The 25,031-nt window shown below is 35.0% G+C and overlaps 4 protein-coding genes across 5 annotated transcripts; 1 reads left to right on the top strand and 3 right to left on the bottom strand.

Moving 5' to 3' along the window:
* The first annotated feature begins 657 nt into the window (after nucleotides 1–657).
* Nucleotides 658–6,560, top strand: LOC124848675 (homeobox protein knotted-1-like 4). 2 transcript variants are annotated; one of them, XM_047326434.2, is made up of 6 exons: nucleotides 658–1,356; nucleotides 2,477–2,597; nucleotides 4,943–5,136; nucleotides 5,216–5,347; nucleotides 5,478–5,617; nucleotides 6,314–6,560. In XM_047326434.2, the coding sequence occupies exons 1-6, from the start codon at nucleotides 934–936 to the stop codon at nucleotides 6,348–6,350; spliced, it is 1,047 nt and encodes a 348-aa protein (XP_047182390.1). In that variant the 5' UTR covers nucleotides 658–933; the 3' UTR covers nucleotides 6,351–6,560. The 2 variants fall into 2 exon arrangements, with proteins under 2 accessions (XP_047182390.1, XP_047182398.1); XM_047326442.2 differs by having other exon boundaries at nucleotides 663–1,356; nucleotides 6,317–6,560.
* A 1,472-nt stretch (nucleotides 6,561–8,032) lies between these two features.
* LOC124848624 (uncharacterized) lies at nucleotides 8,033–8,772 on the bottom strand. The gene has a single exon (XM_047326351.2). The coding sequence runs from the start codon at nucleotides 8,614–8,616 to the stop codon at nucleotides 8,200–8,202; it is 417 nt and encodes a 138-aa protein (XP_047182307.2). The 5' UTR covers nucleotides 8,617–8,772; the 3' UTR covers nucleotides 8,033–8,199.
* Nucleotides 8,773–9,270: 498 nt separating this feature from the next.
* On the bottom strand, nucleotides 9,271–16,988 carry LOC124848665 (RAF-like serine/threonine-protein kinase 24). Its single transcript, XM_047326422.2, has 9 exons — nucleotides 13,467–16,988; nucleotides 13,186–13,364; nucleotides 12,983–13,051; nucleotides 12,746–12,898; nucleotides 12,482–12,645; nucleotides 12,213–12,360; nucleotides 9,994–10,116; nucleotides 9,800–9,887; nucleotides 9,271–9,708 (listed from the first exon to the last, which is right to left on the bottom strand). Exons 1-9 carry the CDS (start codon nucleotides 16,459–16,461, stop codon nucleotides 9,473–9,475), a joined length of 4,155 nt encoding a protein of 1,384 aa, XP_047182378.2. The 5' UTR covers nucleotides 16,462–16,988; the 3' UTR covers nucleotides 9,271–9,472.
* Nucleotides 16,989–20,268: 3,280 nt separating this feature from the next.
* Nucleotides 20,269–21,360, bottom strand: LOC148206991 (uncharacterized). Its single transcript, XM_088115579.1, has one exon. It carries the CDS (start codon nucleotides 21,066–21,068, stop codon nucleotides 20,703–20,705), a length of 366 nt encoding a protein of 121 aa, XP_087971705.1. The 5' UTR covers nucleotides 21,069–21,360; the 3' UTR covers nucleotides 20,269–20,702.
* Between the last annotated feature and the right edge of the window lie 3,671 nt (nucleotides 21,361–25,031).

The raw sequence follows: 25,031 nt of genomic DNA, 5'->3' as shown, positions 1-25,031 counted from the left end.
CTTCACACTTCATTCAAAACCATAATTCCACGTCACAAAATCACTCCTATAATAGGGGTAATATTTTTTTTTTGTCCATGCACAAAATAGAAACATGTATAATACAACTTAAACGGATAACAAATAACTAACCTTTAGATATTTAAGAGGCTTTATTGTTTGGAACAGAACAGTTATCTTAATTTTGTTTTTCCATTGTTTATTTATTGGTGTTAACTGTTTGGACCGGTGAGGACAGTTTAGTCTGGTGTTGACTCTATCAGTTCAACTTGTTCTTGAAATAACAGCAGCAAAAGTAGAATCCCTTTGTCAGGGTTTAATTCAATTACAACTCAGTCCTTTGTGACAGTTTGAACGTAGAAGGGAACGTGGGCTTTGAAATCTAGGATTAAGGTGGTGTTTATGTTTTGCTTTCATTAATCTCAAACTAATTGTTTACTCTTAAGGTGGTTTATTTGGTAAACAGTGTAAAAGAAAAAAAAAAAAAAAAAGAGTGAGTAGATTATTTTTGATAGGTGCCTCCCACATCGATGATTGATCAATTTTTTTATCCGTCTTTGTCTTTTTTTATTATTACGGGAAAGCTCCAATGAGTAGTCTCCACAAATCTCTCCACGTTATCGCCAATCCCACCGTTGGATATCATCCACACCTCGATCCCTGCGTCGACGTTTCCAAAAGTCTTTCCATAAAAAGTGCTTTTCCGAACTTCTTCTTCCTTCTTCCTCTTCTCTCTCGTCCTTTCTTCACCGCAACTCTTCACCACCTTCGACGACAACAACAAACAAACGGACAATCCCTCTCCTTCCAAACGCGCCGTTTCTCTTTCTCCCTCGAATCCACGCTTCTCTCACTTCCATCGAGAAACAAAGCCACCTAACCACTAAAATGTAGCGAGCAAGAACAAAAACAAAAGCGCAGAATCGGTTAACTATGGCTTTCCAAGACCATCTCCAGCACGAAATAGCGTTCCAGCGTTTCACGGAGGAGCAAGAGCTGAGCGAGGGAAGAGATATGCAGCAGAGGCTCCCACCGACATGGCTCAACAGCGTCAACGCGGCGCAGCAGCGGCAGCAGAATTTCCTTGACGGCGCCGCCGAGAAAAGCGTGGATCGGAACCGGGGCGAGAGCAATTGCGAGTCGGAGGATTTGAGGGAATACAAAGCGGACATTCTTGGACACCCTCTCTACGATCAACTGTTATCGGCGCACGTGTCGTGCCTCAGGATTGCCACGCCCGTCGACCAGCTTCCCAGGATCGACGCGCAGCTTCAGCAGTCGCAGCGCGTGGTGGAAAAGTACTCGGCACTCGCGAATAACGGCGTCGTCGATGAGAAGGAGCTTGATCAGTTCATGGTTTGTGTTTATTTGTTTATCTCTTTTCTTTCTCCTTACTAAATTAGCAAACCTGCTATCTTCTTTGTACTTCAATTCCGTGTGTTTTCTTGTCGCACTACTTTAACCCACTTCTCAGGAGCACTTCTACTTCTAAGAATCTTAATTTCATTCAATTCCTCACTTTGCTTCTAAGTGCTACTCTGAATAAATTATTACCTAATTTCCGATTCCGTAATCTCAATTAATTTCTATGTATTTAACTTTAACAATTTTTGTAAACAAAGGTTCAATCGTGGGATTTCATTATTTCTTATCTTTCTGATTTATGGAATCATTTTGGCTTTTGTGTCTATCCTCATTCATTAACTCATTTTTTTATTACGGTCTTGCTGCTTTTGTTAAACGATAAATTTTCATGTCAAGATTTTTATCATGGACAAGCTAAGAAGAAATCAGAAAATGAATAATGGGAATGATGGTTTTAGAAGTTTGATTCTGGATGGATGGTGGTACGATGCATTATGTGGTGAATCTGATTTGTCATGGAGTGGCTCCCCTTGAGTGTTCTCATGCTGCTGCTTCCTACAATAACCTTTAGGAGTGCTTTATGGAATCTTTTCTGTTAATGCTGTCATGATCTTCCCACTTGTTCACTTACTCTTTTTTCTTTCCTTTCCCCTTTTTGCTAAACTTTGATGGTTCAGTTCTTTAATTCTTATGGAATATGTTCTGAGCCAAAGTTGAAGCTCTCGTCAAGTTTTCTCAACCTTTACTTCCTCATTAATGTACGTTTCTGACTTCGCCAAGTACAATAATGAGGGAATACGGAGTTTGGTGATTCTGTACGTATCAACTGGACGTAGTGTTTGTCCTGTAGTGTATGGTAGAATCAACTATAATTAAGTTGGTGATTTTCAACTTTGATTCTGACTTGATATTCACTTTACACATAATGATTGGAGGATGCGAAATATATAGTACACTCCATTTGTATGATGGAAACTCTAATTAATAACATATTTGTGTTCATCTAAACTGTATTTAACATTTATGATCCGTTGCACTTGTCGTCGTCTTTTCTTAGTTTTTAATTATCTGAAGCTCCTTTATGAGTTTTGCTAGTATTTGGTTGTTGCAGACCCATTATGTCCTGTTGCTCTGTGCATTTAAAGAACAACTGCAACAGCATGTCCGTGTTCATGCCATGGAGGCAGTGATGGCTTGTTGGGATCTGGAGCAGTCTCTGCAAAGCTTGACAGGTAAATTTTCAGCATCTTTTTTTTGGCTCCCTAGATGTTACCCTGTCTTTTTTCTGCTCATTATTACTCTCTCGGTAAACAAAACAAGGAGAGAGAAAATTAATTAATTAATTAATGAAAAAGGAGATCAAAACAGACCACACACTCCACCTCCTCCAATACTTTCACTGCATTCACTGTCTTTCTCCATAGAAGAGGAAAAAGAAAACTAGGAGGAGATAGATAAGAAAAACAAAACTTAGATAAGCAAAACTACAGTGTGTATACCTACTAGGTATCTTTAATACAAATTAATATTAAGCAAAACTACACTGTGTATGCCTACTGGGTTTATATTTCAGTAAGAAAAGAAAATAATTTAAAACTTTGAAATAAAAAATTGAAAATTTCATACATTAACAATAATTCAATATGAATTATTGTTTACCTTTCTTATTGTATCTCATACTACATTGCAGCTGAAAACTCTATCAAAACTCGTAAACTAACTAATTCAGATTTTTTAGAGTAATAATAGGATATTATCATATTAAAGAAGAAAATCATTTTTTTTTAAATAATGACCCATCACATTTAATTATTAGGATATATTATCTATCGCAGTATAAAATATATCCACATCCAACTCGTCTTATGTCCACATTTCTTCTCAAACATTGAACACATAAAAGTGTCCAAATGCTAAGAAATTAAGTTTCACCGGTGGAAAATGGAGTTAAGTATTTTATTATAGAATAGAAAGGTGAAAGAGAAACGACGAAGAACGAAAAGTTAAGGCTGTTCTTACTCAGATCCCAGGGTGAAGGGGCTTTGAATAATTGGTGACAGTGAAGGAAAAATGAGTGGGTAAAATGAACCGAGAAGAAAAAAAAATGCAAAACTTGATAAAGAAATAGCATATTAATCTATGGCAAAAGGAAAAACTAAAGGAATAATATTTTTGACGAATTAAAATGTTCTCATTCCTCCCACTCATGAAAGTGGGACTAGTGGCATTTTTTTCTTCTTTCATAAATTTTCATTGAATTAGGTTTTAATTTTAGAAATATCAGACTTTAGAAATGTCTTTACATAAGATAAAATGTTAAAAAGTATTTCGATATACAAAAATATTAAATATAAAAATATTTTAGTCATATAGTTTAAAAAATGCAAGTCAAATATAATTTTTTTTTATAATTAACCGTGAGAAAAACAAATATTTTTTTCTTGATAAAAAATTGTAATCTTTGATTGTATTGTCAATGGAAGTTAAATTAATGAAGTGGAAAGAAGAGAATAAAAGGGTTCTTATTTGCCAGTGTTGAAATTGATACCACATAAAATTTTAGTAAGAGATGTACAGATATTATTGCTGAAATGGTAAATATACCTGAATCTTTTGTTGATGTATTCTGATTTCAAAATATTATTCCCATGATTGCTTTATTTGAGATTGGTTTTATTTTAAGTATGTCAAGACATAATAATCCTTTAGAATGAGAAAAGAAAATAGTAAAAACTGTAATACAAATGTTATGTGAAATAAATCATATAAAAAATAATGAGATAAAAAAAGAGATTAAATACTGTTACTCCTTTAATGTACAAGCATGTGAATATTGTCGAATTTATGTTCCCTTAACATCCCCACGTCAAACTTAACATGCAAAGCATTGAGTGAAAATCGATAAAAGCCCGTTTCTTGCTCTTTCAAACGATATGTCCAACTTTTACCATAACTGGATGCTCTAAAATAGACCCTATTAATAACCCCACAGCTTCTTCCCACGAATTAAATTACTTGTCCTCTTCGTCGTGTATTTTCTTTGTCACTCAAAAGAAATATGGGTGGAAATAACTAATAAATAAGAGTGAGAAGGAAAGATAATTTTTTTTACGGCATGTTAATTTTTAATAATTAAGAGATAGAAGGAAGGAGAGAAGAGATACAACATATTACCAATTATTAGTAATAGTTTAATTATCAAAACGGTGCATCCAAGTTATATTAAATGAATTGTCGACACATTACTAATTATTAGTAATAGTTTAATTATCACAGTTCAGTAATTTTTGTAATTAATAATGTGATTGACTACATAAATTGTACATCCAACTTTTATTCTTAAAGGAAGCACTCCATCCGTTTGAAAAGAGTTTGGAAGAGTTAATAGTAATAAGCATATATCCTTAAAAGTATTCTTCTCAGAAAGCAATGATAGAGCGAGATTACATATAAATAGTTGAATGATGAGCTTAGATTCTGGTGTAAAGGTTATTGTGTATTTATATTTGCGTCTTTGATTAGTTATAAAATGAAGGTGATGAGGATGAATATTGAAATATAATGGATGAGGATGCAGGTGTCTCTCCCGGAGAAGGTACGGGTGCAACAATGTCAGACGATGAAGATGATCAGGCAGAGAGCAACGGCAACCTGTACGAAGGGAGCTTCGACGGCGGCGAAAGCCTTGGGTTTGGTCCTCTTGTCCCCACTGAGACTGAAAGATCCTTGATGGAGCGAGTGAGGCATGAACTGAAGCATGAATTGAAACAGGTAATTGTTAAAAGTATCATCAGTTTATTTTTGTCTGAAGAGCAGAAAATAGTGTTAAATTTGTTTGTGTATCATCAAGGGTTACAAGGAGAAGATCGTGGACATAAGAGAAGAAATTCTACGAAAGAGACGAGCAGGGAAGCTTCCAGGGGACACCACATCCCTTTTGAAAGCTTGGTGGCAAGCACATTCTAAATGGCCATACCCCACTGTAAGTTTGGACATACATCTCAATCATAATATATTATACTTGTTTCCATTTTTATATTTTAAATAATATATATATATTATGATAAAATAAGAAGATAGATATATTTTTGTGAGCATGACGGTATTTTCAGGAGGAAGACAAGGCTAGACTGGTGCAGGAAACAGGGTTGCAATTAAAGCAGATAAATAATTGGTTCATAAATCAAAGGAAAAGGAACTGGCATACTAATAACCCTTCATCTTCGAGTAACACCAAAACCAAGCGCAAGAGGTACCTTAATTCTCAATATTAATTATCTTATGTTTGAGTTTTATGTACTCATCTTTTAATTCATCTAATTTATTCCAATGCAATATATCAATTGCTAGTTTAATTTTTATATTTTGGATGTCGCTAACGTATCACATCATTAAATAACAAACATTTTTTTTAATATTTTTTATTTAACTTAATCTGTCTTGTAGCTTTATTTTTATATGTATACATGTCGATTAATTTATTTATTTAACGCAGAATTATGTAAGAGACATCTCTACAATTTAAAAATGAGGCGTGATCCATGCATAAACCAAATTGCTCATCGATCGATTATATTCAAAACATAAGGATTCACTTTTAGTTGATTTATTTATTTATACTAATTTTTTCCAGAAAATAAGACTTATCGATTCACGGTGAGTCAAGCCAGGTTATGTTTTTTCTAGCCCACCAAAAGAACCAACTTATTTTACTAATTCTTTTTCTCAACCTGTCATGTTCAAGTTGAGCAAGTAATTTCACTTAAATTTACACCTCTATTAATATCAGCAACAATATTAAAAATATATCATGGGGAGAAGTGATTAATGAGTAGCATTTTATGTGGATAGGAATAATTGCATTAATAAAAATTTAAAAAGTAAATCGTGTTTGAAAATATTGTTATATCTTTTATGCCTACATCTGATTGCTATTTTTGGTTGGTAGCAGTGCAGGAGAAAGCAGTAATCAGAGCTTCATGTGAATGGTCGCATATTTTGAACAAAAGTTATTGGTAATTATTCTTCTTTTATGCGTGGTCGTGGGATTCTTAGATCTTTACAGTTAGCATGAACCTGAAATGATGAACTCTGGATCTAAAGGTAAATTCATGATAAAATTAATCACTGTTTACAGAAAATTAGCCCTTCCTGGTATTGTTGTATATGAGGCTGCTGCCACTTCATTTCTGATATTGAGGGAGGCACAATTAATCTTTTCCATTTAATGGGCAGCATGCTGATACATATATATATAATTTTCTTTTTCTGCTTCTTTCAAAAAATTATCGACGAATTAGTATGATTCCGTTTACAACGTGAGTTTGTGATTAGAATATGACTGAATCAGAATTTGCAAATCAGTTTCATAATGAGCCCAAAAACATAAATGTGTAGTAATACTTTGAATCTCAGCCAAAAGTCGGATATTCTAATTATAGTGGTTAAACAAAATGGAGGACTAAATCTTAAGCAGTAAGCACCTAAATGTAGTACAAAAATCCAATATATTTCATCAATTACTATATTTAACAGTTCACATTCGTCAAGTATGTATTTGATTGACCTTGACAACAAGATTTAATTAAACTTTGTGCTTTAGGTTTTAATGACATCGTAACTCTGATTCATGTTTTAGGTTTATTGTCAAATGAATTATAATATCGATAAAGACATAAAAGAACGGTTAATTATGAGTACATCAAGTTTGTAAACCGTCAACTTATAGTATAAAAATTGAATAGGTCTTATTCATGACATAATACAATTTTTTTATTTTTAGCATAAGCCAAATATAGTGGAGGTTTTTTCTCTATATTAAATTTATTTACACACAGCCAATAGATTGGTGTGAATCATGCATAATATAATATTTCGCGATCATTCCATTGTGGTTTTCGCGTGGCTTCAAAACTTTTACGTAATTTTTTAAGGAGTACATATTTTATTCGAGATTTTAAATATAGATAGTTTTTTCTTTCTTTCTTTGAACCTCCATCTGTAGTAGTTACGATAATAATGAATATAATACGTTCCTTAGGTATTAAACAAATTTTATGGGAGCTTTACTAAGAAGCTCAACTTTTTACTTGATGAACCTAATCATGTATAACAATATAATGAGCTTTCTTCATTGTACATAATTATGTTTTTGAAATTAGTTTAAATATAATTACTTCTATATATAAGGTAACTAATTTTTCTACAACTATCCCATTCAGTTCTTCTTGAATGCATCTTCCATCAAACAATATTTTAAAGAATTTATTTTTGATAATATTTTAATTACAATATTAAATAATTATCAGATTTTGTATAAAATTTAAAAAATACTAACACAGAGTAAGTTCCGTGTTGAAGAGGTCTGTGTTAGCATAAATAAAAATTAAAGGCATGGAAGTTGCAGGAGAGGGGACAACTTTCCAATTGCTTTCCTTGAACAATAGGAATGACGAATGAAAAGGATTTGGCAAACATAAACCAAAGGAAAAGTATAAATTATTTGGGACGCGTATACTTTTGCAGTGAAATCCCTTCTGGAATGTGTGACTTTGCGTGAAGAATCCAAATCCTTTTCTTCCATCTCTATCATTGTTCAAACCAAACTTTATTTTTCTTGGTGGGTACCCTCTTCCACTACTTTTCTTTTCATTGTCATTCAGAAAAGTTTAGCAAACTAAAATCAGAATTTTATTAAGTGGGAAAAGAACGATATACACGATCTTCACACAATGAATGATAATTACAAGATTAAGAACACATCGATATTCATGTAAACAAGTTTAGGCAACAACAGTAGATGTTTAAGAAAAGCAGAAGATGCATGCAAGTATGTCATGATTCATTTTGGCGACGTCCTGGAGCAGCAAACCTTGCTGAGAAGCTGTAAGGCATGGCTTCATCTTCACTCTGAGCGCCACTATTGAAGTTGAGATTGTAGCTGTGTTCATCATACTGGAACCTGTTTCTTTGCTGCTTCATCTTCTTCCCATACCCACTTATCTTTCTTATGAAAGTCTTCCACTTGGGACCGGCAATCACTTCTGAAGCCTCCTTTGCCTTCCTTAGCTTCTCCACCACCCATGACTCTCCCTCCCCACTTTGTTCATCAAGTAGCCCTTTACCCTCTTCATCACCTTCTCCCCACCATTTCTTCAAGTCAAAACCTCTGAAGCAGCCACACCCACATCCACTGCTGCTGGCTTCATCGAAATCTTCCATCTCCAATGGCCTTGCCTCGTGAGAAGCCATGTTTTCTGGTTGTGGCGGCTTTTAGAATTGAGAAAATATTTATAGGACGAGAGAGATTGAGGAGGAAAAGTCAAAGAATGTTAGGAGACACGTTTGAACTTTGACTGTGGAAGTTTCCCAGCAAATATCGACTTTCTATTTTTCATACAGAGATTGATTTATCATGATATTGTGTGTGTTTATTAAGTGTTATAATTAAGAGTTGGGTTTTATGAAAGGTGGAAAAAGTGATTAAAATATATACCGATGTGATTTGATGAAAACATTAAATGTGAAAGCTATTTAATTACATAATTTAAGTAGTAAAATATTAAAATAGAAATGGAAAATTATAAACAATTGAGTTTTGTAGAACTTCATCATCAAAACAAAATTTTAAAAAAGAAATGACATGATGAAGTTGAGTTAAAACAAAGCAAAACTAAATAATAAGGAAAGAGTAAACAATCATAATTTATTACTAGCCTCGAAGTGAAGTTATTATTGTAATTAATATTTTAAATGACTTATCAACACGGCGCTATGATCAATCATGGCAAGAGTAAACACACCTTTGACCAAAACAAAAACCTTCCACGCGATATTCACAATGAATGCACGCGATTTAAAAAATAAAGGTACAACTTTTTACAATGTTAACAAGCAATTTCAAAATATTGACAAATTGTTCTCTTTCCTTTCTTTTTCACACTCAAATGACACGTTTCGTGTTGAGGGTTGGAAGTGATAGAAAATATGTAGTAAAAGTAAAAAACTACACTTATTGAAACCCTCGGAGGTAACTATCTGTCTGAACCAATTAAGGAATCATTTCATCCCCTATAATATGGATTAAAAACACAAATTAATGAAAAAATCATTTGTTGAGTTGAGTTTGCACTGGAGATTGTTGCAGCTGTTGGTTTTGTCCTTTGGGAGAGTTCTGTGCTTTGGGAGAGATCTTGGCCGCTATAGATCGCAATTCACTGGCAATCTCAGTGAAGTTTGGTCTCTCTGATGGCTCTGATGACCAACACCTCTCCATCAACAATGTCCATTCTGGATCACAATGGTCTGGAATAGGAGGGCGTAAAGTGTTGCTCACTATACCACCTGAATTTTTTTTAGCAACCCCATATGCAAACGATCAATTTAACTTGAACCTATATAATTAAATCACGATTGGATTCAGCAGGAAAGTTACCAATAATAGCACCATAGTGCAAGTCAGCGTAGGGCTCCAATCCGGTCAAGAGTTCCCACATCACGATGCCAAATGAAAATACGTCAACCTAACACGACAAATATAAAAACACAGAACTTGCACTTAGAGGGTGAGAAACTATGAAGTTATCAAAACAAATCAACCATTAGAATTGATTGAGTTAAAGCATAAACCTTCTCTGAAACAAGGCTGCTGCTTCCGTTAAGCAGTTCTGGAGCCATCCACGGCAGAGTTCCTCTCACCCCACCAGAGATCAGTGTCTGACATTTTACTTTGGACAGACCCAAGTCTCCAACCTGATATCATATGAAAAGTGTAAAAAACAAACTGACTAATGAAGGATCAATCAATCAATTGCACCATGCTACAAGTAGAGCTGTTTTTTGACGCAAAAAAGGAAGTGTGAAGATCTTGCAAAAAAGGAGCTAGGAGGAAATTCTAAATCATTAAGTGCTGGGGTTACTGATCCAATGCAAATTGATGCCACAGCCAGTACAAGATCTTCCGGTATTATTTTGTTGATGGATCGGTAGTTTGACACAGTAGTCATGTTTTGTAGCTTTGGCTCTCAGATAAAATCTAGGTTTTATAGATTGTTCCTCACATTGAGAGGAAAGATTCATTTGACCATCCCATGATTAAATCCTGACAGAATAGGGGCTGAGTTTCAAAACTTAACAACTGAAGAGAACAAGAACCCTCTTGCTTTTTCGGGAAAAACACAATAAAATTCTTAAAATTTGGTTTTCAGACCTAATTCCGCACACAAAACCTATTTAAAAGGTGAAGACTACTCAAGTTTTATAAGATCTATTTAAGTCATATTTCTAATCAGTATGGAACTAAATCATCACTCTTGAAACTGCATTTAAGATAGTCCCCAAAGAGATCGTAACTAAGGTAGGCTAGAAGTAACTGCAATTTTCAGAGTAAGGTTTTAAACATTAAAGCAATATGGACATTTCCAACCAAAACGTCAGCCATGAGTATGAAGATGAGCAAGTTAGGTTGTTTTAAAAAAAAAAACACAAACTGTACGCATTTTAAACGCTAATGCAACACACGAATATGCTAATGGCTTATGATATAAAGATAATTTATTCATCAAACCCCAAGAAGGTAAAATTATCCATGCACGGAAACTACCAAGAGAACAGAATCAGCAGACATAAGAGCATCGAAAATATCAATCAGAGAAATTACAGCAGAGCCAAGGAGCCATGACTTTCAATGGTAAACATCATTTTTCCGACGAGAGGCAAAGTGATGCCAACTAGTACGCAATGGATAATCTTGGGTGAAAAGCCAGTCCTACAAATTCATAGGTGAAAGTTATATCCTTAGTTTTAAGTGAGGTGCATCGGCATCTGCAAGTTGATGACCCGTCTTCAAAGGAATACCCATTATTCTCTGTTTTGTGTTCACGATACCCATCCCAAATATTGGAGTGCAAATCTGCAATCACTAATTTCCCTCCAAAAATAATGCTATAGATTTCTAACTAATTTATTACTTTCTACTTTTGCATATTAAGTTTCACCTATGTCATCTGCGATGCACTCATTTAAAACATGGTCTATACAACAAATATAATTATTCAAACAATATATAAGATATGACATGTGTAAGGTACATATCCATATATTGTAAAAATTAAATCATAATATATAATGGTAATTCTGAAATCCAAATTATAAACATACTTCTGGACATTAGTACAAACAAAATAAAGTAATCGGCTTCGTAAATCACTTCTTATTGTCTACAAATAGAAATAATTATCAACCTCATTCATAAAGAGGAATGATTTCTATCCGTAGTTCATCAAGCAACCATTATTACTTGTTTCCATATGTTGCACACTTCTATATCTCATATGGGTATGGATATTCATAACTTAATTTAAAGGCTTGGATACTTGACTAACATTTATAGTTGAACTATCCAAGAGTATTGCCATCAAATACAAATACCCATCGCAAATTAAAGTATCAATGTTTCATAGAAATCACAACATGATGCCAGAATAAACTTTCAGCACAGTCAATTATTACCTATGTCTGGTTAACATATATATATCTAGATCATAGACAAAGTCAATCTAAAAATATCACAAACAATATTTTAGTACTTTTCATGGGTCAAATTCCTTAAATCGGACTAAGGCAGCAAACTGGTCAGTCTATCTGGATCCATCAAGGTAAGCCACTTAAGTATATTCCAAAGACTTTAATCATGGACAGATATTAATACGAACCTAAATCCTGAACATCTAAAAAATGTGCATAATCTAGCATATCTCATACAAAATACTGAATGCATATCTGCCCCACAATAAGATGCAACGGAACACGACTCTTGATATGTCAACATCAGTATAAACCATTTAAACCTTGCATATTGGTCGGTGTGAATCTCGGAGATTAACAAGCAAGTTGTCACTTTTCAAGTCAAAGTGTACTATGTTTTTTCCATGTAGGTACTCCATGCCAAAGGCCACGTCCATTGCAATCAAAAGTCGCTTGCGCTTTTCAAGATTCCTAATATGATAACATTAGCATCAAGCATTTATCAATAAGGAAACATATTAAATCAGGGCAATGCAAACTAATAACTAATAGTAAAAAAAGGAACGTGGCCATGAATATATGCAGAAATTACCTGTCACTCTTCTGCAAGGCATTTCTTAAGGAACCATTAACCATATATTCAGTGACTGTTGCCACAGAACCCCCAGGGCCATCAAGCACAACACCATAGAAAGCTACCACATTTGGATGGTGCAAGTCAGCAAGCTTGATTGCCTCATTCCAGAAGTCACTTCTCTGTTTGATGCATCAACCGAGAATCATTCTGAAGTTAATTCTTAGGTCATGGAAGAGAGTTGGAGAAAATGGAGAACAGAACAATTAAAGAGACACAAACCATGCGCTCTTGCTCTGAAGGCTTTCCAGCAAAACATCTATCAGTAATGCGCTTGATTGCAACATCAGTGCCCCTCCATTTTCCATGATATACGGTCCCAAACGTACCAGAACCAAGTTCTGTCTGTTCTTCAAGATCACAGTTCTTTATAACCTAGTAAAGTTTCCCAACAAGGTGTTAGCTCTGCAGCGCTGACAACATAAAAGCATAAAGGGAAACATGCGAAAGACATCGAACCTGTAATTTTCCAAAACCTGATGCTAGAATGCCACAATTTGTTTTTTCTAGTTGCCTGCTCCAGACCTCCTAAAAGAAGAAAACAAAATAATATCAAAATAATTCATCGTAGAGGAGGGTGGCATACAGAATTGTTTGATCTTTTTCTGTAATTACAAGGCAAAATATACTACAAGAACTGAGGAATAAGTGGACAAAATCACCTGAGTTGTATGTCCACACTTTACATCCATAAGATTATTTTGAACACTGCCATCCTCAATGTTATCACAGCAGGAAACATCTCTGGAATGCAAGTCAGAATTTGAAGGATTTCTCGAGTGCAAAACAGAGGCAGCTACATTCTCCGCAACAGCTTGAAGTTGTTGGTCTTCTGCTGAACCTTCAATGAAGAAGCCAAGACATAAAGAGTATATGATATGAGATGCATTACATTCTATCAGCAACAAAATAACTTATTTTAGGACTTCAACAATTTACGGACCTTTGGCTGACCGACTATGTTCGAAAGTTAAATTTTGTTTGAAAGACTGATAGAGGCTATCTTCCAACTGTGCTTCTAAACTTTGTTCCCCAAAGCTACCAGTATCCTCAGCAAAGGGATCCTGGCAAGAAAAGGTTTCTTTCTTCAATGCAGCTTTGCTTTGTCTAGCAGGTGGAAAGAAGGTACCATGCTGTATGTTCCATGGATCCTGATTACTGAACAGTGAGTTCGGAGTATCCTGCACATCTCCAAATCTGACAGATGGAGATGATGAAGATAGTGCAGCATCTTCTGTGTGGGGGTTTCCAATATTCGGTTGAGCATTTGAGCCGGGAATGCCCCAAATAGGGGGTTGTGTAGCCTCATTGTGTTCCCCTGACCTGGAATTTTGCCTGTATGAAGAAGAACAAGGCAGCACAGCTGCAATATTATTTTGATTCGCATCAGCTATCAACTTTGACCTGCCAAAGTTATCCAGAATCACCTCTCCCTCTACAGATTTATGAGTGCTGTAACCTAAATTATCATTCCCACTGGGTTTATCAGCTGGCAGAAAAGAGTAGTCATTACTTACAAAAGCATCAGAATTGTGTATCTTGAAGGTGTCCATCCTTCCATCAATTGGTTTTAGATGGTCTTGTCTAATCCAATTATGTATCTCATCTGATTTAGAAACAACCCCAGTACGTTCATTAGTATATTCATTTGGAGATCCTTGAACCATACACTCTGAAGTTCGCATAGATCTTCCATCGACCATAGACATATCATTATTCATAGGTTTGTTAATAAGCACATCCTGTTTAACCCAGTTTTCAACTGGTACCATGTGTTGGTGACCAACATCATCTAGATAAGACAGTGCTGCTGTTCCCATGAGCTCATCATTTGGAGATTGTTTTCTACCTTTCAATTCAATTTTTTCCTGGAAAAATGAGTTCCCGGCATGATTAAATTCTTCCGGCTGTGGCTCAATATTATGAGAAAGCCCAGTGGTCTCAGTATGATGCACTCCATCAGGAGGTTCCAGTTTGCCAACGACCCTGGGTCTGATCCCAGCCCCTTGTTCAGCAATGCCTTCCTTCAACGGCGCCATCGCCACTGGCATAATCATATTTGGTGCTTGAGCTTTTATGTTGTCCTCCATTGGGAAACTATAGTGACTTGGGGTTGAATCAGGAACAGGACCTGCACCACTACCACGCTCATCCGGAACTACTGGATCAGAATGTGCATGCGGTAGTGTTGTCTGACACATAGAACAGTCCTCGATTCTTCGGAATTTCTCATGACTCGTTACCTGTTGTTGGGGTGATACTCCATCCGAGATAACAACGCGCTCTTGTGAAGGAACCTGAACCCAGCTATAATTGCCTCCAACTATGACAGGTGATACTTGACTCGCTGAAACCTGGTAAGCGTTGTAGCTAGGTTCAGCAGGAAGCTGGATAATCCTTACCCCTGATGTATTTTCATCATGGTATTGATCCAAAAGATGTTGCTGTGATTGCACCAACGGTTGTGGTTGAATAACATTCGGTCTCACACCAGCGTGAGAAGATTGTGGAGCCACAGTCATTTGTACCCCGGGGATGACCTGATGATGCAATGCTAAGCCGGGAGTATTATCATGAAACTGCTGTTGCCTCAAGACAGTCCCGGTCTTTCCTACAAGCTGAGGGTTTGTGAACCTCATCTGTGAAGTAACCTGCACATAGTCCGCATGGTTCATAACCTCCTGGCTAGGATCAACACAAGTCTGATAATAAGGTGCAGGGGATGGAACTTCTATTCCAGCTTGCTGCAATCCAAATGGCTGCTGGGGCAAAACAACAGGGACAGACCTTTCTAACTCAACCTCATTCTGAAAATAAGGGTTGTGGGATGGGGTTGGACCAGCCCTAGCCACAGGCATTGGTATCGAAACCGGTGTACTGGCCTCTGAACTCACTATATTAGCACTTGAGTCGGAGGAAGCTGCTGTCACATAATCTTTAGGTGATGACAAGGGCACCCCAGTGGCATCCCCTTGACCAGTAATTGAACTTTCAAAAGTCTCAGCCCCGCTCAAATCCGAATTCTGGGTTGAAGCAGCACTTGTAACACTCTCCTTCCTATTGATCCCACCACCAAAACCAATCGCATCTGTCGTACCAATCCCATTCACAGCATCAAAATATTTCTGCCCGGTATCCTGAAAGTCCCCCAACTGCATCCCACTAGAAACTTCCGTCTCCGAAACAGAAAACAGAAAAACTCTTAGTTTTGCAGAACCGTCAGAAGATCTATCAACCAACTTATCATACTCTTCCATCATATTCTCAATATCATCGTGACATGACACGGACACCAAGGCATCAAGATCCTCCTCGGGAAGCTGATACTTGATAACCACAGCCTGCCCATAAGTGTCAACCATCTTCTGTACCAAATCATTGAAACTCACATCCTTCCTAACACTGATGATCCGTGTTTGGCCCCCAACATATCTCAACATTCCATCACTAGGCCTAGGCAAAATCTTCCCACCAAAACTGCAGAGAAACTTCACCTTCTTCCCGGACACCGACTCATCACCGCCGCCACCACCCTCATCCCCGCCACCGTGATCGCTTCCACTACAGACCACTCTGCCGCCCCGGACCCCGCCAACACCATAACTAAAACCACTCGCATCATTGCAGGCCTTGTCCAATCCATTACACCCCACAAGCTTCCCCAAACTCAAAGCATTCCCGGCCACGACGCGACTGCCAAAGCTGGAAGCGCCGTAGTTAAACCCATACGCCGCGGCAGGGCTCACGTTGGCATGCGCAATGGGGCGGACGCACCACGTTGTGCCGGCGGAGGCCGCCGGCTGGTAAAAAAGCTCGCCGACAGAATTAGGAGTCGGCGGCGTGAGTGCGGCCGGCGAAATCATCGGCTCCTCCGCTATCGCGGCGGCCACATTCAACGGACGAAGATCCAATGGAACCGAATTCTGATCAAACGCCATGGCTGGAAAAAAAATATAAAAAAAGTCCGAGTCGTGATCGCAAGGAAAGTAATGAATGAGGAATGAATGTTGTCGTGGGAGATTGATTAAGGATTAACGATTAACAATTAATGATTAGTGAATTTGAAGTGGAATTAAAACCCTAGTAAAATTGGGGGGAAATGAGAGCAAAAAAAATAAATTGAAGGTTGTAGTAAGAGTGATGATAGATAGAGAATAAGAGAGAGAAAGAGAAAAAACGGTGAAGTCCCCAAAAAGGAAAAAAATAAGAGGAACGGTCACAAGCGTAAGCCCATTAATCCCTTCTCAGTCTCACTCGCCCCACAAATCAGCCTTCTATTTTGCGAATTTTTATTTTTATTTTTTATTTTTTTTCTTTTTTCTTTTCTTCTTCTTCTATCCCGCTGCTGCTACACCATCGGAAAAAATGGGGAAATTTGCATATTTTCCCGGCAAAACGACAACGTCACAGTCAGAGGAGGAAGGAGACCCGATATTTCATTAAATAATCGCTTTCTTTTATTTAATTCACGTAGTTTATTACGAAACCAAATAAAAATTAATTATTATCATTTTTAATAATAACTAATTATCAATTTTTAATTGCGAGTTTTGAGGGTTATTTTATTCTGTGAGCCAACCCATGGCTAATTACTTGGACCCTTTGGTTTGAGCAATAAAGGAATGGGCCCACCAAATCTCTTTTGGGTTTTACTCCCTACACCACCCCACTTTACTTCCTGCACCACCACATTTTTTTAAAATGCCAAAACTATCCTTTATATTTTAAAATATCCCACACCCCACCCCTTTTCTTCAACGGATGTCAACATCCGTTGAAGAAAAAATTCTTCCACGGACATGCTACATCCGTTAACGGATCTGGCGACATCCGTTGCCTTTTTTTGTTTTTTAGTTTTTAGTTTTTTTATTTTTTTTGTTTTAAATTAATATATAAATATTATTTAATTATTTTAAGATTATTACTTAATTATTTATAAATTAATTTTATTTTATTTAATAAAATAATAATTATTATTTTAATTTATATATTATTATTTAAATAATAAATTAAAAACTTTTTAAAAATCTATTAAACGGATGTGGCACATCCGTTAACGGATGTGGCCACATCCGTTGAAGTTTTTTCTTTTAAATAAAAGTAATAAACTAAAATATGAAATATGTAAATGGATGTTACGGATGTCAACATCCGTTGAAGGTGAAACGGATGTTGACATTCGTTTTATAGAAGGGCAAATAAGGTATGAGGAGGTGCAGGGAGCGGTTGGTGGTGGTGGAGGGAGCAACTCTCATCTCTTTTTCACTACCAAACCAAACTTTCTTCCAATTTTTTTCTTTTTTTATTTTTATTTTCAAGAAAGATTTTTATTTATTTTGCTCAAATGAATGAACCAGTTTGGAAGAGAGATTATTATTTCCAAATTAAATACAGAGCTAAACCGGGCCTTTAATAAAATAAATCCAATTCCATCCGTTAAAAATGATTTAAATTATATTTAATTGAATATACTTTAAATAAAATAAAAAACGGTTACTTACTAGTATATGAAAAAAAAATTAAATATATATAAAGAGAGAGACTTATCTATAAAAACTAATTTGATATTAAAAAAAGTTACGTATTAATGTAATAGGTGGAGTTGGATGTTAACGTATAGGAAATGAATTAAAAATAGAAAGTGTGATGATTTATGTTATAATTAAGAATATTGTATTATCATGTTTATTTTATAAGATTTGTTTTCTTGGTGAAGAAAATGAAGTGGCAAACTGCAACTGATTGCTTTAAAGAAGGTAAAAAGGTAACCCAACAAGAAAGTCCCATTAAAAGAATATTTGAAATAGTGTTAGTGGTTAAGATAATGACACCTTAAATTTTTTAATAAAGTTTAATTAGAGTTAATATTGAATAGAGATTAAAGTGTTTAGGTAAAAAAGAAAGTGGATAAAGGGCTCCACACAAACGTTAATAAATAATCTTTATTTTCAAATAAAATATGACAAATCAATCTTTTTCTATTACTCTTATGGGTAATGACTTATCTCAAAGGCAATCTTAGGTTCAAATTCATAAAAGTTGTACACTCAATTGAGTCACAACTCATGCTGCTTCTTTATACCAAAATGAAGAAGAGACTAACAAGAAGCATCTTATTAGATTTTGTGGGAATCATAATGAATATACATTGTGATGTGATGTTTCCACATACATTTAAGTGTACTAAGTTAGTCTTTGATTTTTCTCAACTTGTTGGGTTAAAAGCTAATTTAGTTTAAGTTTTTATAATGGGAGTCCAACATCAATTTCTATTGTGAGAAAAATCTCTACAATATATTAGGACAAGATGTGTAATATTATTGTTTTAATTCATTACTAAAAATAGTGAAAATATTTTTGTTCATCTTAACAATTATCCTAATTTTACTTTATTTATTTGGAACATTGCGATATGAGCACCAGCAAAAAAATATATTAAACGTAACAATGAACACTAATTTCATGTTATTATTTAATAGAAAATTATTAAATATATTTGTGATTTCTAAAGTGTAATATAGATTATATTTATTTATTTTTAAATTTTAAAAACTAAATTATATCAGAATTTGCATTAATAACAAATTTTAATTTTATACAAAATTTAAGAACAAAAATTAAAAAAATGATGAAATATTGCCTATAAACAAGTTATATTTTAAATACCCCAGTGGCTTTCGGAAGTGCAGATATTTATCATTGCTGTGTTAGATATCTTCATAACCCATGTCTAAGAAAGACACTTATACCTGAAAACTGCAATTGATTATATATTATCACGTTTGCAATCACGTTGAGTTTTTGTTTTCGTTTTTTTTTTTCTTTTTGAGATTTAAAATTATAATCCTTAGTTTTAAAAACATATCTAAAATATTTGAGACCAGACATGGCTATAATTATTAGCTTTATGTTTTCTTTGCCAGTGCAGTTATTAGTTTTATATGGATGCGTTATCATATAAAAGTTACCGGGGTGCAAAAGGAAGCAATCGAGTAATGAAATGAATTTCTTCTGGGCCCAATGAGCATCAAGCTGATAATCCAGAAACCACAAGCCTCTCAAAATATGAAGCTTCTTACAATGCAATGAGAGAAAGAGAGGGAGAGAAAGCATTCGAATGATGAACTGGAAAATATCACTGTTCTTATAGATGGATTAATGAGGCTGGTTCACCAAAAATTTAATGAAGAGAAGATGATGTTATTTATTTTATAAAATTAATCTATATAAATAATTTTAGTTAAGATAATAACAATAATAATATATTTAGTCTAAATAAAATTATTTTTTTTATAATTTAATATTTATTTATTTACTTTATAAAAACCATCAAAGTCTCTACAACCGCTTGTATTTTTATATAGTTTATAATTATGGGATAATTGTGTATCCACTATTAGGGACCATGTGAGTTATAACCGAAACATATAAGTTTATGAAAATTAACTAGTTTATCAACTCAGGTGTTAACAATTGATAATTTGATTGAAAAAAAAAAGTATTTTCTAAATTGTATACATTTTTGTTCCATCTTTTTATTATTTGGAACAAGTTAAGAAGTGTACGTTGAACATTTTCTTTGAAGAATACTATCGTGGTTATATTCTTAGATTGTGTCGAAAGAATTACTATTTCCCTAAAAAATAATCTCAGTTTTTTTAATAACTACAAAATATTGTGGATTGGTGGGGAAAGCATTTTTCAGGAAAAAAAAATGAAGGAAAAAAATCTTGGAAACCCCAGTCTGGCAAAGTCCCGAAAACCGTTTGCAACAAGAAGAAGACAAAAGAGAATAGTGTCGTCATCTGTCAGAGATTCAGTTAGGAATCCAGCATATCTCTGCTTCAGAGTTCACATTGTTTTCTCAAATTTCAATGCACACAAAATATCCAACACTAACAAACAAACCAGTGAGGGTGGGAGTGAAAAAAACACGCCATCATCATCACTTTCGCACTCTTAACCTTTTTTTTATTTTTATTTTTTGCCTTTTTCATGTTCCTCTTCTTAGCGTATTGCACTTTTCCGTTGGTGGATCTCACGATGACGTTATCTACAAAAAAGCGAATTAAAACAACAGGACAAAAACTATTCCAAAACGACGCCGCAACCGCCGCTTCGCTTCCTGTCGTCGCATTTCCAGATCTACCGCTGCAACCGCCGATTCACGTTGAGATGGTTACGGTGAGGTCTTCGGCGGCGGAGACGCCGGCAATCTGGCGGAGAAGCGCTTGAGTTCGTCGATGGACCTCTCGTCGGAGGCATCGTCTTCGAAGTTGAGTGCGTAGCTGAGCGCGTCGTATTGGAAGTCAGCGGAGTGGCGGCGGCGGTGGCGGCCACCGATGCGGTTGATGAAGTTGCAGCACTTTTCCTTCAGGTGCGGGAAGGGGAAATCGGAGGTGCGCGGCTTGTTGTGGAGAGATGCGCTTCGAACGATTTTGGGCCTGACACGCGTGTGAGGGAAGCAGCAGGAGAAACAGAGGGAGAATCTGAGCCTGTTCTTGAAAGAGTGAGGCGATCCAGGTGTGGATTCTTCTTCCGCCATGAAGACGAGCGAGCGAGCGATGAAACTTGTGTAACACAACGAAGAGAGAATACGAAAGATAACTAAATAGGTGAGAGTGAGGGAAAGAGCGTAGAGAGAAAATGACGAGAAAGGACAGGGAGGTTGCAGAGGGTGGTCACGGGAAAGAAGTGTGCATCTTGGGAAGAGAGACGCACTGACGCGTTTTTGAGGAGGCTATTTACGTCAATTAGTATATGGAAACATCGTATTCTTGACTATCAGAAATTGGTATGAGATTGCATTTGCATAATCATAACGTTTATCCAACACTTGTCTATAGCGGAAAAGCTTTTTTCTTTTCGCCTTTATACTCTTTTATACCCATTTTCCTTTTAAGATTCTTTTTCTGTCAGAACAACCTTTTTCTTATTGAAAAGGTTGATGTCTCTCTACTCTGACACCATTTCCAATGGGCTGTTCGCCAAAACTATAAAATTTAATACTTAATTATTGTAAGTATACTAACAATTTGGATTTTGAGAATAAAATATTATTATAATATGACAATTAAATATGAGAACAGATCAAATTAAAAAAACACTGATTTAAAATATAATTAATATTAAATACAATTTCAAAACTATCATTTTTCTAAGGATGAGACAACAATATTAAATTATATATATACATTTGTTATATTAATAATTAAATATATAAATTTTGAATATATTATTTCATTGTAGTTGTAAGATCCAAAAATATAGCCATGTACTAAAAGTGTACTATATAAAAGAGTAACTATTCTCTAAAGACTACCTTATTAACAAAATGGTGATAACATAAATTATACACAAGATAACTAATTAAAGATGTTACACGTGTACTATATAAAAGAGTAACTATTATCTAAAGACTACCTTATTAACAAAATGGTGATAACATAAATTATACACAAGATAACTAATTAAAGATGTTACACGTCAGTTGTTCCTCCATTTAATAACTGCTCAATGGAGACCTCATTACCCTCTACTCACATCCACGGATCATCATCGCCAATAAGAGAAACAAAGAACATACAACGAAATCACAAACAAAAGGATAAGCTAGATATAAAAAATTCATACAATATTATAATATATTAAACGCCATAAGTAAATCACATATAACAAACAACTCCAAACATCCTAAACATGTTAAGACTTGGATTGGACTGTCCGGACATTGTCGAGCTATGTCGGGTTGTGCATTTACGGTGGTCTCTAATGCTTTGCAAAGTCATTGCCAATGGGGTTCACCCTACCACAATCACAAGGTTAGTCTGTTCCACGCCTTGGATCATACTGGAAGCACCCAAGACTAAGACCTCCTGCTACTCTTCACCACAAGTGTCAATCTTCTCTACTTGAGAATGAAAGACCATTAGAGTTTTAAGATAACCCACAAGACTGAGCTCCCTACATTCATTCTAAACATACTTGAATCTCATCAAGAAGTTTCACCTTGGAACTTACTTTCATAACTTTGAAACCATACTAAAAACCATATACTTTCACATTGAATCCCAAATAAAATTATTACTGACTATATAATAACAGATAAACTTTTACACCATTAAAAGAATCAAAACATGCCTTAAGATTATCATAGAACTAAGCTAAATTGAATAAAAACATATCTTGGATTAGTCTCTCAGCGCACCAAACTCGCTAGGTGACCACAAAAACAATGAGCCAAACTCTTTCACTTCTCGCTCAACGACCATTCTCGTTGTGCGAACACAGAGATAGTGAGTCAAGCTCCCTCACCTCTCGCTCAGCGACCACTCTCGTTGTTCGACAACAAAAACATTGGTTTAATCTCTCTCACCTCTCGCTCAGCGACCACTTTCATTATGCGACAATAGAAACAGTGGTCCAAGCTCCCTTACCTCTTGCTCAACAACCACTCTCGTTGTGCGAACACAAAGACAATGAACCAAACTCTTTCGCCTCTCGCTCAACGACCACTCTCGTTATGCAAACACAAAGACAGTGAGCCAAGCTCCCTCACCTCTCGCTCAGCAATCACTCTCGCTCAGTGAGACTGCATAATTCTGCAGTACCAAACTGCATAATTTGCACCTCTTAACCACTTTGAACCTATTTTACACATCTTTCCCAACTTCTAATGCTCCCAGATCATATTATACACTAGAATAGACTTAAACTATTGTATCTAAACCGACCTAAACTCATTTTAAAGTGATTGCTCACAAAATTCCAAGCTAAAATTAACCAAAAACTCATTTTATAAACCCAAGTTGAATTCTACCAGTTATAGCTTGTTTTTAAACAACTTAGGGACTCCAACAAGTCCTAAATGACTTACTAACACCAACCAAACTGACCATTTATACACATAACCCAAAATTCAACTGTTCACTAGTTCAAACCCCCTTTAAACTAGTTCTAAACCCAGCTTAACTCTATTTATCATCTACTAAACATTCCTAGATCAAATTTCCTCCATTTCAATATTCAAACAAGTCATAAAACATCCCATAACAAACCTCAAATACCTCAAACCAATTTTTCATCCATCTCTTACAGCTTCACTACCTAAAACCTCATTTTTCCTTTAAAACACCACCAAAACTCCTAAGTTTTCAACTCTTTATCCCTTAAAATTCACAACACATGTTCCAAACAGAATTTTAACACATTAACATCAATTTTAATCCAAATCATCATTCAATACAATTCAAAGCAGCATTTCATCACCACGTACTCAAAATGCTCTATTAATTAAGTTCCAACTAGCACAAAACAAAATTTCCACCTAAATCAGTTTAATACTCATAAAATCTTCAAACTTGCACCACAAACATCAAGTAAAGAAAAATCTAGTTTCCCTTATCTCTAGAAAACTTATACCATTCTATAAATCTTCGACCGTTGCTTCCACCGCAAGGAACTTAATCACCGAATGATGATTGAATAAGACCTTAGAACCTTAATTGAACCAAGAATCAAGGAAAATAATTTCTTGACACATGCAAAATAGAATTACTTTGCATGATCATGAACCCTAAAAATACCAAAGAAAGGAGTACAAACTTACTTGCTCTAAACAATAAATTGATTGGGTAGATAGGTAAACCTTGACGCCGTGATCATCTAGGCACCTCTTGATCGTCAAACGGATGATCAAGGAGTTAGAACGCTAAGAGAGATGTGAGAGGAAACAAGGAGAAAAGGTTCTAGAGAGATAGAGTGTGTTTTAAGTAATGAGACAATTTTATAAAATTTTATTTATATTATGAAATTATTTTAATACACTTATCAACTCTAATACTCTAATTTATAGGTTCTTTACCGTAGTAATAATTTGTGGTTAAGATCCGTCATTAATTATAATTATTAAAAAAATTATAGATGTATCACACAATTTGTTATTAAACCTCTTTTTGTTTTTTTAATAAGTGGCAAACCTTTTGTAATATGATATATAAAAAAATCATTACTCAATACATAATATTTTGTTTAAAACTTTTTAAATTATAAAAAAAGATATTTAACCCGAGATAGAGCGAAAACTGTTTTTTGAGTAACATTTATTCATCATTGTCTTTAACAAATAATAAGTGACATTCTTGTAAGATTTGCAACTTGAAAATAATAAGTTCATCATTGAAGTAATTAAACAATACAACACGCTTTAAAAACCATACTACCAAAAGGAAAATTAGAAAGTTATTCCATTATTTATCACATAATTAATTTTTCAACATTGAAGTAAGAAAAAACACTTATTTAAAAGCTCTCATATTTTTAGAAGAGTATCGACTTTTATCAATATTCTTCTATTTGGATCAATCAAAACATCAAGGAGTTTCTTCAATTTAGGAATGTTTATTTTTCCAACCCGTACATCAAATACTAAAATTTAAACTTGTTTGAAGTATAATTTTAAAAAATTATATTAGAAATTATTGATTCGTATATAGACTTGTTTATGTTG

The sequence above is a fragment of the Vigna umbellata genome, chromosome 1 (assembly GCF_029865625.1).
Source record: "Vigna umbellata cultivar VRB3 chromosome 1, Vumbellata_1.0, whole genome shotgun sequence".
Taxonomy (NCBI): Eukaryota; Viridiplantae; Streptophyta; class Magnoliopsida; order Fabales; family Fabaceae; genus Vigna; species Vigna umbellata.
Note: the sequence above shows the minus strand (reverse complement) of the source record. Positions and strands in the feature narration are given on the sequence as shown.

Excerpts from the sequence above, each read along its gene's own strand:
- LOC124848675 (XM_047326434.2), top strand. The coding sequence starts at position 934 with ATGGCTTTCCAAGACCATCTCCAGCACGAAATAGCGTTCCAGCGTTTC. Across the intron at positions 2,598-4,942 it reads GTCTCTGCAAAGCTTGACAG|GTGTCTCTCCCGGAGAAGGT; the intron begins GTAAATTTTCAG and ends ATGAGGATGCAG. Across the intron at positions 5,348-5,477 it reads CTAAATGGCCATACCCCACT|GAGGAAGACAAGGCTAGACT; the intron begins GTAAGTTTGGAC and ends CGGTATTTTCAG.
- LOC124848624 (XM_047326351.2), bottom strand. The coding sequence starts at position 8,616 with ATGGCTTCTCACGAGGCAAGGCCATTGGAGATGGAAGATTTCGATGAA.
- LOC124848665 (XM_047326422.2), bottom strand. The coding sequence starts at position 16,461 with ATGGCGTTTGATCAGAATTCGGTTCCATTGGATCTTCGTCCGTTGAAT. Across the intron at positions 13,365-13,466 it reads ACATAGTCGGTCAGCCAAAG|GTTCAGCAGAAGACCAACAA; the intron begins GTCCGTAAATTG and ends TCTTCATTGAAG. Across the intron at positions 12,361-12,481 it reads GCCTTGCAGAAGAGTGACAG|GAATCTTGAAAAGCGCAAGC; the intron begins GTAATTTCTGCA and ends TTATCATATTAG.
- LOC148206991 (XM_088115579.1), bottom strand. The coding sequence starts at position 21,068 with ATGGCGGAAGAAGAATCCACACCTGGATCGCCTCACTCTTTCAAGAAC.